This window comes from Microcaecilia unicolor, chromosome 3 (genome assembly GCF_901765095.1).
Source record: "Microcaecilia unicolor chromosome 3, aMicUni1.1, whole genome shotgun sequence".
In the NCBI taxonomy this organism is placed as follows: Eukaryota; Metazoa; Chordata; class Amphibia; order Gymnophiona; family Siphonopidae; genus Microcaecilia; species Microcaecilia unicolor.
The window spans coordinates 433,059,812-433,072,806 of NC_044033.1; the positions used below are offsets into that span (position 1 = coordinate 433,059,812).

General features: G+C 43.0%; 1 protein-coding gene across 1 annotated transcript in view; it reads left to right on the plus strand.

The window, feature by feature from the left end:
- The window catches only part of PDIA6 (protein disulfide isomerase family A member 6), a 121,294-nt gene that overhangs the window by 44,495 nt on the left and 63,804 nt on the right, over positions 1-12,995 (plus strand). Inside the window, 1 exon segment of the mRNA XM_030198863.1 lies at positions 12,426-12,550. Within this exon segment, the coding sequence (XP_030054723.1) occupies positions 12,426-12,550 (125 nt within the window).

A 12,995-nucleotide genomic window follows, 5' to 3' on the forward strand; every position in this document is an offset into this window, starting at 1 on the left:
ACGGGAAGCCTGGGTTGATGAGGTGTCGGTTACCCCACAACTCCATGGTGGTGGACTCCTGCTATCAAGAGAGCCGAGAGTTCTAGAGACTATTCTTCGGCGCCCCCAGCCAGAGAAGCTAGAACCTTGGATTTTTTTGGAAGGAAAATGTATCGGGCTTCCATGCTCATTGCCCGTATTCAGTCTTACCAGCTCTTCACAAGCATCCACTTTAAAAACTCGGTTCGGCAGCTGTCTAGTTTGGTTGATATGCCTTCCCTCTGGAGCAGGCTGAACCTTTTCAGCAGCTGGTCAAACAATAGAAGGTGTTTTGTAAATTCTTGGCCAGGGGCACATACGATACTTTTGATGCATCATCCAGGATCTCTGCTCAAGGAGTAGCAGTGCACAGACTCTCATGGCTTTGTGTTTATGACCTGGACCATTCGGTTCAGCAGAGGATAGCAGATTTTCCTTTCTGGGGGGATAATCTGTTTGGAGAGAAGGTGGAAGATCTAGTTGACCAGATCAAGAAGCATACAGATGCTATGACTTCTCTCTTCCGCCAGGCGCTTTCTGCTTCCGCCTCCTCATCCAGGAGGTTTTTTGGTGGGCCCCGGAGTGCTCCCTATTCCTATTATAGGTGTAGGTACACTCCAGTGTCTCACCAGCCTGCTCGGGCTCAACCCCAGCACGGTCATTCTTGTCAACAGCATGCACCCAAGGCCCCTACTGCTCCCCAGCAAAAGCAAAGGACAAGCTTTTGACTGGCTCCAGCAGAGCATAGCTACCATAAGTGTCCGTGGCAGTCAGAGGTTGCCTCTCATAACCTCAAATAGTCCGGTCAGGATACACCCTCAATCTGATCTCCAAACCTCCAAATTGCCCATCAAGAACTCATTCATTCAGTTCTCAGCACAAGCAGATACTTGCAGAGGAACTCTCCGCCCTTCTAAATGCCTATTCAGTCAAACCCGTACCACCAGGGGAAGAAGAGCAGGGATTCTATTCCAGGTACTTCCTTGTGCAGAAAAAAAACAGGGGGGATGCGTCCCATCCTAGACCTATGGGCCCTGAACAAATTCCTAGTCCCATAATTGTTCAGGATGATTTCCCTGGCCACTCTTCTTCCCATGATTCAAGAAAACGATTGGCTATGCTCTCTGGACTTAAAGGACGCTTATACTCATTTTCCGATACTTCCAGCCCACAGGAAGCTGTATAGCCCTAGCCTCCTTAGTCTTTCTTCATAGGGAAGTCGTCCCATCCCCGCTATCATTTTAGTCGCCCTTCGCTACACCTTTTCCAATTCTACTATATCTTTCTTGAGATGCGGCGACCAGAATTGAACACAATACTCAAGGTGCGGTCGCACCATGGAGTGATACAACGGCATTATAACATCCTCGCACCTGTTTTCCATGCCTTTCCTAATAATACCCAACATTCTATTCGCTTTCTTAGCCGCAGCAGCACACTGAGCAGAAGGTTTCAGTGTGTTATCAATGACGACACCCAGATCCCTTTCTTGGTCCGTAACTCCTAACGTGGAACCTTGCATGACATAGCTATAATTCGGGTTCTTTTTTCCCACATGCATCACCTTGCACTTGCTCACATTAAACATCATCTGCCATTTAGCCGCCCAGTCTCCCAGTCTCGTATGGTCCTCTTGTAATTTTTCACAATCCTGTCGCGATTTAACGACTTTGAATAACTTTGTGTCATCAGCAAATTTAATTACCTCGCTAGTTACTCCCATCTCTAAATCGTTTATAAATATATTAAAAAGCAGCGGTCCTAGCACAGACCCCTGAGGAACCCCACTAACTACCCTTCTCCATTGTGAATACTGCCCATTTAACCCCACTCTCTGTTTCCTATCCTTCAACCAGTTTTTAATCCACAATAGGACATTTCTTCCTATCCCATGATCCTCCAATTTCCTCTGTAGCCTTTCATGAGGTACCTTGTCAAAAGCCTTTTGAAAATCCAGATACACAATATCAGCCGACTCCCCTTTGTCCACATGTTTGTTTACTCCTTCAAAGAATTGAAGTAAATTGGTCAGGCAAGATTTCCCCACACAAAAGCCATGCTGACTCGGTCTCAGTAATCCATGTCCTCGGATGTGCTCTGTAATTTTGTTTTTAATAATAGCCTCTACCATTTTCCCCGGCACCTACGTCAGACTCACCGGTCTATAATTTCCCGGATCTCCCCTGGAGCCTTTTTTTAAAATGGGCGTTACATTGACCACCCTCCAATCTTCCGGTACCATGCTCGATTTTAAGGATAAGTTGCATATCACTAGCAGTAGCTCCGCAAGCTCGTTTTTCAGTTCTATCAGTACTCTAGGATGAATACCATCCGGTCCAGGAGATTTCCTACTCTTCAGTTTGCCGAACTGCCCCATTACGTCCTCCAGATTTACCGTGAAATCAGTAAGTTTCCGACTCGTCCGCTTGAAATACCATTTCCGACACCGGTATCCCACCCAAATCTTCCTCGGTGAAGACCGAAGCAAAGAATTCATTCAGTCTCTCCGCTACGTCTTTGTCTTCCTTGATCGCCCCTTTTACCCCTCGGTCATCCAGCGGCCCAACCGATTCTTTTGCCGGCTTCCTGCTTTTAATATACCGAAAAAATTTTTTACTATGTTTTTTTGCCTCTAATGCTATCTTTTTTTTCATACTCCCTCTTGGCCTTCTTAATCTGCGCCTTGCATTTGCTTTGACACTCCTTATGCTGTTTCTTGTTATTTTCAGACAGTTCCTTCTTCCATTTTCTGAAGGCGTTTCTTTTAGCCCTAATAGCTTCCTTCACCTCACTTTTCAACCAGGCCGGGTGTCTTTTGGACTTCCGTCTTTCTTTTCTAATTCGCGGAATATGTATGGCCTGGGCCTCCAGGATGGTATTTTTGAACAGCGTCCACACCTGTTGTACAGTTTTTACTCTCTCAGTTGCCCCCCTAAGTTTTTTTTTTTACCGTTCTTCTCATTTTATCATAGTCTCCTTTTTTAAAGTTAAACGCTAACGTATTTGACTTTCTGTGTACAGTTACTTCAAGGTCGATGTCAAAACTGATCATATTATGGTCACTGTTATCAAGCGGCCCCAGTACCATAACGTCCCTCACCAGGTCATGCGCTCCATTAAGGACCAAGTCTAGAATTTTTCCTTCTCTCGTCGGCTCCTGCACCAGTTGCTCCATAAAGCTGTCCTTGATTTCATCAAGGAATTGTATCTCTGTAGCGTGTCCCGATGTTACATTTACCCAGTCTATATTTGGATAATTGAAGTCACCCATTATTATCACATTGCCCATTTTGTTCGCGTGTCTGATTTCTTTTATCATTTCTGTGTCTACCTGCTCATCCTGGCGAGGCAGACGGTAGTACACTCCTATCACCATTTTTTTCCCTTTTATACATGGAATTTCAACCCACAGTGATTCAAAGGTGTGATTTGTGTCCTGCTGAATTTGTAATCTGAGTCAAGGCTCTCATTAATATACAATGCTACCCCTCCACCAGTCCGGTCCACACTATCATTACGATATACTTTGTACCCCGGTATGACAGTGTCCCACTGATTATCCTCCTTCCACCAGGTCTCAGTAATGCCTATTATATCCAATTTTTCATTTAGTGCAATATATTCCAACTCTCCCATCTTATTTCTTAGACTCCTAGCATTTGCATATAGACATTTCAGAGTATGTTTGTTCTTATTTGCATGATGCTTATTACCTGACACTATTGATTTGACATCTTTTGTCTGATCTTTAGTTGTATTTAAATGGAAACTTCAAGGGTAGTAGTAAGGCAAGGAATACACAGGCATATATGTTGCTCCTGATCTGTAAAGCAACTGATCCTACATCTATTCAACCCATTCTCTGTCCTGGGCACACTGAAGGGCAATTCTGTAAACTAGGCATCCGCATGTATGCGCCACTTGCATGAATATAGAATAATAACAGGGTTCATAAGTATACACTGAAACATTTATTTATTCATGACATTTATACCCCACCTTAGCCCGAAATAGACTCAAGTTCAATGTGGCGTGGCTTATAATCAATAAAGTGAATAATAATAATAATATAACAGAAATTAAAATAATTTCAAGAAGCAAATTAATAGATGTGCAGTAAGTAACCAGGCATGGATTTAGACTATCTCACGGACAAACAATTAAGGGTAGATAAGTGAGAGCATAATTAGGCAGGACTAGATGGGAAACGAGATTAAGAAAATGGTGTTGATAAAATTCAAATAAGAGTTCTTTGTGTTCAGAAAGGCCAAAGTGCTGAAATGTTGTTTTTTTTTGGTTTTTTTTTTTAAGAAGACTTCTAAAAGTTAGGTAACAACGAAAGTGCCTGCAAGGTGCCTAAGTGCTTTTCTGTTTATGGTACTTGTAAATGTCTCCTCCCCATCCACCACCCCCTCAAGGTCCATCATCTAACCGCATGTTCCCTCCCATGGTCCAGTGATACATTTCCTGTCAGACAGAGGGCAGAGTGCTGCAGTATTTAAGTGTGGGCCTCTATTGGAAGAGGCAGGGTGACAGAGGCTAGATGGGGAAGGAACTGGAGATGCTGGACCACAGGGGGGCATAGGGAGGGGTGAAGATGCTGGCTATGGGACAAGGGGAAGGAACAGGAGAGAAGGATGCTTTCCTGCCATGCCGCACCACCCCATCTGAATGCTGGCATGACCTATACGCAAGTTGTCATATTTTCTCTTTAAGGTTCAGAGTTAGGCTGACCTATATGCGAGTATCTACAGAAATGATTTCCTACATAGCAGAACTGAAGTGCAGTGGCAGGGAAGTATATAGGAACTAGTACTGTCACTGCCTCTGCTCAATCTGGAAAACCTCTAGCTTCCAGTGCCATCAATCTAGCATGACTTGTGAGCACTGAGTTCAGTAGAAAAATGTAATATAAACACACAAACACCACCAAGGGCCTTAAAAAGAGGGACACAGTTCTTTAATTATAAACCTTTGTAAAACAGTCTTTGAAAAAGACCTGACACGGGATGTGTTTCGGCGCTCCGCACCTGTGTTAAGGGTCGCAATGATGGCGGGGAAAATTTTGTAGAGTAATTCAGAACAGATGATAGTTTATTTATTTTTGGATTTTGCTCACACCTTTTCAGTAGTAGCTCAAGGTGAGTTACATTCAGATACATTGGATATTTCTCAGTCCCAGGTGGGCTCACAATCTAAGTTTGTACCTGGGGCAATGGAGGGTTAAGTGACTTGCCCAAGATCACAAGGAGCAGCAGTGGGATTTGAACTGGCCACCTCTGAATTTCAAGACCAGTGCTCTAACCACTAGGCCACTCTTCCACTCGTGTATCTGCAATATGTATTTCTTCACAGATATAGGAAAATGGCAATCATGTAACGCTCTCCTTTGATATTGGTGTCCATCTGTTTTACAAAGGTTTATAAGTAAGAACTGGGTCCCTCAAGGCCCTTGGTGCTGTTTTTTTATTTGGACTTTTGCTTGTACTTTGTTCCCTCTCTGTGCTATACCATATAAACACATAAATGCATTCTTTCAGTATAGAAAATACAGAGTGGCGTACCTAATAATTATAGCACATTAAATTAAAACAAATTACAATATGAAACATAAGAATAACCATATTGGGTCAGACCGAAGATCCATCTAGCCTAGTATCCTGCTTCCAACAGTAGCCAGTCTAGGTCACAAATACCTGGCTGAATCCTAAAGAGTAGCATGATTCCATGCTGTCAGTCCCAGGAATAAGTAGAGGAACTTTTCCTAACTTTATCAAAACCCATACACTAACTGCTGTTAACCCAGCTATTCGTTGGGTGAAAAAAAAATATCCTCTGAGGACAAGCAGGCCATATTCTCACATGTGGGTGTCATCCACATTGCCCGGCGCAGAATGCTTAAAAAGTGTAAGACAGTTTTAAAATCCACATGATAGTGTCCCCACCATGCATGTGCGGGTACCTTCCTGCCTGCTACAAGAGCACAGAACTAGCAGTTGTCTTCCATCCGCTATGAGGAGAGGACGTGCTGCTTCCCAGCACTACATCTGGCTCTGTTTCAATTTTGAATTCAGCTTTTGGTGCCTTCCCTGCGGGACGGTTTTTTTTTTTTTTTCCTCCCAATTGGGGTTTTTCCTCTTCCCTTAAATTTTAGTTTCATTTTTCTCCATTTTTAAATTTTCTTTTTTTTTTTCCCACACTCAATAGGCCTGAGCTCTGTTTGGGCTTTTCTTCCTTATTTTTCTTGGTAATTTACCCCTTTTTAAGATCACCATTGAGTCGTTTGATTTGACCTTGGCTGTTTTCCCTTCAATGTCATCGAAGGTTCCCAGTGGCTTCAAGTGCTGTGCCCAGTGCAATTGGACCATCTTTGGTAAAGACACCCATTCTTGGTGTCTCCAGCATGTGGGGCCTGAACATACCCCTTCCAACTGTGTTCTGTCTTATTCCGTGATTCTTTAATTTCATAAGAGACTGTCAAAAGCATTCAGATAATGCAAATACACTAAAATTAACTGGCTCACAATATTCCAATTTTATACACCTTTGAAATAAAAATTTAATAAGTTGGTAAGGCAAAAACCCATACTAATGTATTCCCATTAAGCTGCTTCTATCTAAATGGTGAGGTGTTTTGTTTTGTTTCAGGATAGCGATTAGGACAAGATGGTCAGTTATTCTCATTGACAAGGGTCAGGAGTTCAGTGCCTCAAAAGTTTGTAGTGGGACTTAATACATTCATAAATGAGTGACGAATGAGGTGATCAGATTTTTACAGATGACAATTATTTGATGCTCTTAAAATGGCAGATGATTGTGAAGCTTTGTAGAAGGATCTTGTGAGACAGATCATCTAAATGGCAGATGAAATCTCATGTGGACAAGTTCAAAGTGATGCACGTAGGGAAGAATAATACCTACTTCAGGAACGGTGAATTGTGAATTAAATTCAATGAAAACTTGAGTCCTTGTGGACACTGTTGAAATTTTCAGTCCAGTGTGCCTCAGCTGCTTTAAACAAAAGGCAGCTAGGGGACAATGGATTTAAAAAAAAAATGAAAAATGATACTGAAAATATTATACAGTCCATGGTATGACCATACCTTGAGTATTGTGTGCAGTTCTGGTCGTCCCATCCCAAAATGGATATAATAGAAAAGGTTCAGTGAGAAAAATGAAGGGAATGGAACACCTACTATATAAAAGACTACACAGGTTACAGCTGCTCAACTTGGAGAAGAGACAGAGGGATATATCATTTTATAAAATCATGAATGGTGTAGACTGGTTAAATAGGAAACTATTGTTTCCATTATGTAGCTTCCCGCTATTTCAGAACGTGTGGGATAGTTGTCCATCAACCAGCAGGTGGAGATAGAGAACTGAAAACTGAGCTGAGAAATAATTTCTTGGCATCCAGTCCAACTCCTCAGTATTTTCTGTCTCGGGCAGGTGAATGGATACACCTTTCAGCCTCTGGTTCTAAGTGATTTGCTCCTGGTCGAGTTGGTTAGCTGGTCCACAGTTGAGATTTGAAAGTGTCTTGTTTATGCAGAGTCATATCTGGAGGTCTTCAAATCCCTGTCTCTGTTGCCCTGCAAATTTACTACATCCCTCCCTGTTTCCTGTGGAACTCTCCTTTTCCAGCACAACCACCTTGATAAAAGAAAGAAAGGAGAAGGAAAAAGGTTTGCTGGAGAGCTTGGGACAGAATATCAGTTCTCAGCTTTTCTCATATGTGGTAAGACTTGTGGAGATTGTGAGCTTAGGGGGAGCAGCTGACAGTGGTAAATCTGACTAATGTTTGACTCGGAGCTTCAAGTTCTACTTGTGCAGGGGAGGGAGCCTGACTCACCACTTGGAACGCATGCTATGCTGGTGACAGGGTGAGTGGTGATTCCTACTGAGGCAGTTGAGCAGTTTTCCAGCTTTGGGACGTTGCAGTGTGTGCAAGCTGAGATCTTGTGGACCGCGGAGGAAACAGTTAGCGGTAGCACATCTTCAAATTTGGCGCAGCATCTGAATATGCCGGGGTCTTTTGGCTCTCTGGCAGGGCCCGTGCGCACTTTGATGCGCCATTTTTTTCAGGGCCGACTGGCAGTGAGGAACAGCCTCTGTCTGATCATGTGCGGAGCACAACCACCATATTGCAGCCTCAGGGCCCAACAGAGCATTCAACTGCATTGGGATCTTTGTTTTCTCCGGAGTTTATATTGCTCTTACACCAGGCCTATTTACTGAAGCAGGGACAGTCAGAGTTGCTGCAAGCTGCTTCAGTTTCTTGCCCCACTGCCCCTCCAGCTGCAAAGAGATCTCATTTAGACCTCCAGCAGTGAGGAGATGAGGCTCTCTGCTTCTCCCTCCTCATCTGATGTGGCCTCTGTCTATTCAGAGGATCCATTAGAAGAGGGAAAGCTCCCTCCTGATGAGATGATTGGAAGTACTGAGGTTGTTTCATAAAGAGGAGCCTAATATTCTCGTTTCTGAGGCACTGCTTCGGCATCAGGAGTTCCATCTTCATCAGTGCATCCAGACATTCAGGACTTGATTACAGCAGAATAGGTCTCACCAGATGCGGGAATGATAGTGGGAAGAGCCATGGCTTGCCTTTGCCTGTTAGTTCTGGAAGAGAAGGATAAATTGCAGCTTCCCAGGGTGGGCTCCCTGGTTATGGGAGTGACCAAGGTGACCACCTTGCCGGTGAAAAGGGGGCATTGCCCTAAAAGACCTACAGCATTGGAAGCAAAGAGGCTTGCTGAAACAAGCCTATGAAGAGGCCTGTTTGGGCCTTCAAGCAATTGTGTGCAGCTCATTTGTGGCAAGAGCATGCCTGAAGTGGCATCAGCAGTCAGCAACACAAGGCAGACATCATAACGCCCATCTGGAAATGGGGTCAGCCTACTTGGCAGATGTTATTTATGACATGTTGGGTTATGGCCCGCTGTCATGGCATGTTGGCAACTCTGGATGCAGCATTGGGCAGTGGATAACTGCATCAAAGTCCCATCTAGTTAGGGAAAGGAAATGGGACTTGATATACAATCTTTTTATAGTTAAAATTAAAGCGGTTTAAATATTATATACCTGTACTTATTTTGCACCTGGGGCAATGGAGGGTTAAATGACTTTCCCAGAGTCACAAGGAGCTGCAGTGGGAATTGAACCTAGTTCATCAGGATCAAAACATCAGTAACTTGGTGAAAGAACTGGGGGAAACTAAGCCACAGTGGTTGCTGGAGGATAAGCCAAAAGCCTCTGGTCGTTCATCTTCAGGGGGCTCTTGATCTTGATTTTGAGATATTAGTTGGTACCGGCCTAGTTGTCAGCAGTATGGTCAGAAGTTCTACTTTCAGATACACCAATCTTCCTTTCGTGTAGACAGGAAGTCCTCCTCTGTGTCAACTAGAGCCCAGTGCCTCCAGAGCTTTGCAATGGTGTGAGGCTGGTCTACTCTTTTCCTCCAGTGGGAGGACGTCTTCAAGAGTTTTCGGGAGGAGTGGGCCAAAATCTGGATATTCAGGCTCTTCTGAAGCCTCCTTTTGAGCCACTCCAGAAGGCTGCCTTGAAAGATCCCAGGCTAAAGACACCGTTCGTGTTGGCTGTTGCATTGGCACATTGGGTTTCAGAGCTTCAAGGATCTATCTTGTCGGGTTCCCTTTCTTCGCTTTTCGGAAGCGGGCGTCTCCCTGCGCATGGTTCTTTCCTTGCTTCTGAAAGTATCAGCATTTCATCTCAACTAGTCAGTGGAGCGACCACACCTCGGATATTGTGTTCAAGTCTGGTCGCCGCATCTCAAAAAAGATATAGTGGAATTAGAAAAGGTACAGAGAAGAGCGACAAAAATGATAAAGGAAAAGGGACGACTTCCCTATGAGGAAAGGCTGAAGCGGCTAGGGCTTTTCAGCTTGGAGAAAAAAACAGCTGAGGGGAGATATGATAGAGGTCTATAAAATGAGTGGAGTGGAATGGGTAAATGTAAATCTCTTGTTTACTCTTTCCAAAAATACTAGGACTAGGAGGGCATGCGGTGAAGCTACAAAGTAGTAAATTTAATACGAATCTGAGAAAATTTTCTTCATTCAAAGTGTAATTAAACTCTGGAATTCGTTGCCAGAGAATGTGGTAAAGGCAGTTAGCTTAGCAGGGTTTAAAAAAGGTCTGGACAGCTTCCTAAAGGAAAAATCCATAGATCATTATTAAATTGACGTGAGGAAAAATCACTGCTTATTTCTGGGATAAGCATAAAATGTATTGACCTTTTTTGGGATCTTGCCAGGTATTTGTGACCTGGATTGGCCATTGTTGGAAACAGGATGCTGGGCTTGATGGACCTTTGGTCTGTCCCAGTGTGGTAATGCTTATATACTTATGACAAAGAGGCTCCTTATTCTTCCTTGAAGCTTCCCAATGTTCGTAGTGGCTTTGTTTGATATCTGGAAGTCACGAATGAGTTTCGCAAATTGGACAGACTTTTTTATTTTTTTTTTGGTAAACAGAGGTTTGGCCTTATGGCTGAAGGAGACAATTGCAATAGCTTATTTGCTTGTGGGGAAGCAGATTCCTCAGACCTTTAAGGCTCATTCTACAAGGTGTACAGCAACATCCTGGCCAGAGATTACTTTATTGCCTCCGGATATTTGCAAGGTGACAATGTGGTCGATGCTGGGAAGCCAATTTTGGGGCTTCGGTCCTCAGGGCAGCAGTGCCAGGATCCCAGCTACTCTAGAGATTTGCTTTTGAACATCCCAAAGGTTCTGGAATAGTGGGAAGCAATGTAATGGAAGGAGAAATTAGTTCTCACCTGATAATTCTTTACATTTAATCCTTTTCGCTATTCCAGAGTCCCGCGCCGAGGCTTCTGAGATGTTTAGTTTTGCGAAGTAATGGGTCCAGTAGCAACCATCACCTTCATGGTGCTTCCTATATATCTCTTGTTCTCTACAAGTTGCTTATCTGGTTAATGTTTGGTTAGCGAGTTGTTGAAGGTTGTTGTGTGTGTGTGTTCTGAGTATTATCCTTATTGCTCGTCTACGTCAGTGTTTCCGAAGTCCGGTCCTGGAGTACCCCTTGCCAGTCAGGTTTTCAGGATATCCACAATGAATATGCATGAAAGATTTGCATATAATGGAGGCAGTGTATGTAAATCAAGCTCATGCATATTTATTGTAGATTTCCTGAAATCCTGACTGTCGAGGGGTACTCCTGGACCAGTCTTGGGATGATCTACATATATATACTGAAGAGCTGGACTGGATGCCAAGAGATGTTTCTGCTTAGTTTTCAGTTCTCTATCTCCACCTACTGGTTGATGGACACAACTATCCCACAGGGTCTGAAATGGTGGGAAGGACTAATGGAAAGAAAATTATCAGGTAAGACTAGGTTCTCCTTAACCTTTCAAACAACTCAAATACGGAGGACCCTTAATGAAATTGTTGACCGGCAGATTTGAAAATAAAAAAGTGTGTAGGGTTTTTTTTTCTGTATGTAAAAATAAATAAATAAGCTGTGCAGTTTCTTGCGCACGGGGGTGATGTGGGATATGGGCAAGGTGACAAACATAGTGGGATTCAAAAGAGGTTTGGGCAAGTTCATGTAGGAAAAAATCTATAAATTTATTAGCCACGTGGACAGGGGAGAGCCATTGTTCATTTCCTAGACATGGATTGTGAGCAATCTACTTTTTTGCAGGTTGTTGGGGGGTTTTTTGGTACTTGTGACCTGGACTGGTTACTTGTGTGGGTGTTTTTTTTTTAATGTTTTAACACATCCACATGGCTGAGAGAGCCCATTAGTTGTTGGTTTTTTTTTTCTTCCCCCCCCCCCCAAAAAAAAAAAAAATTAGGGTCTGTGTTGACATTAGATGTTGGCCACTAGTGTGAATGAAGGCTACAGGCATTAGAGCCCAGGCAGATTCTGACAGAGCTGGAGAGAAAAGGAGCATACGAGAACTGGGTAAAAAGAAAAAAGTAGCTCCACCCCCCCCCCCCCCCACCCAAAAAAACAAAAGCAAGGAACCTGCTGCTTTTGAGATCTGTATCATGAATTTGCCAGCTTTTATTGCATTATGCAGGGCCTCTATTGTAAGATCATTTCAAACTAGCCACAAGGAGGCATTGTGCAGAAAAAAAAGTTTGTTTGTTTGTTTCTCATTTAGCTTTATTTTACCACATAGTATTTCATATTAGGGATGTGTATTTTTGTTTTTAACATGCACTGTTTACCACGTCACCCATCAAAATACCTCATTTAAATATGCTCAAGCACTGGGGAAACCAAATTTCATAAAATTCAGTGGAGGTTACTGGTGGAAATAGAACATTTTTAAAAGAACCCTAGGGATTTCTGTCCTTGCTGGAAGGAAAAACACTTGTTGCTGTCACTTAATAAAGTAATTCTTTTTACAGGGAAGTGGAGGCAGCAAGAAGGATGTCATTGAACTGACTGATGATAATTTTGACAAGACTGTCCTCAGTAGTGATGACGTTTGGTTGGTGGAGTTTTTTGCCCCCTGGTGTGGGCACTGCAAAAAGTAAGATTAAAAATTTTTTTTTTGAGAAGTCTTTATTGAAATTCCAAAAGATAGATGGATACAACAATGCATGAAAAACAAGAAGCAAAGATAATCCATCTTGGAATAACAACATATCCAACATACTATATATTCTAATCGGTTTTTTTGTATTTTTAAGAAAATTTAAGTTAACAAAAGTTCCCCCTCCTCCCCACCCCTCTAGAGAACTGCGGTCCATCCAAGGAAAAGAGCAAACATCCAGAGTAGAACACCATGCAATGCAACACAGAAATAACCATCTCCACAAGCCCTATTCCCAACTATGTAATCACATGAATGGTGTAGTAGAAAGGGACTCCAAGTGGACTCCCATTTAGCTAAGGTATGGTGGCTGATTGCCACTTGTCGCTCCATTTCACAAATATACTAAAGTTTAGTCAGCCAGAGTATCAAAGAAGAGACT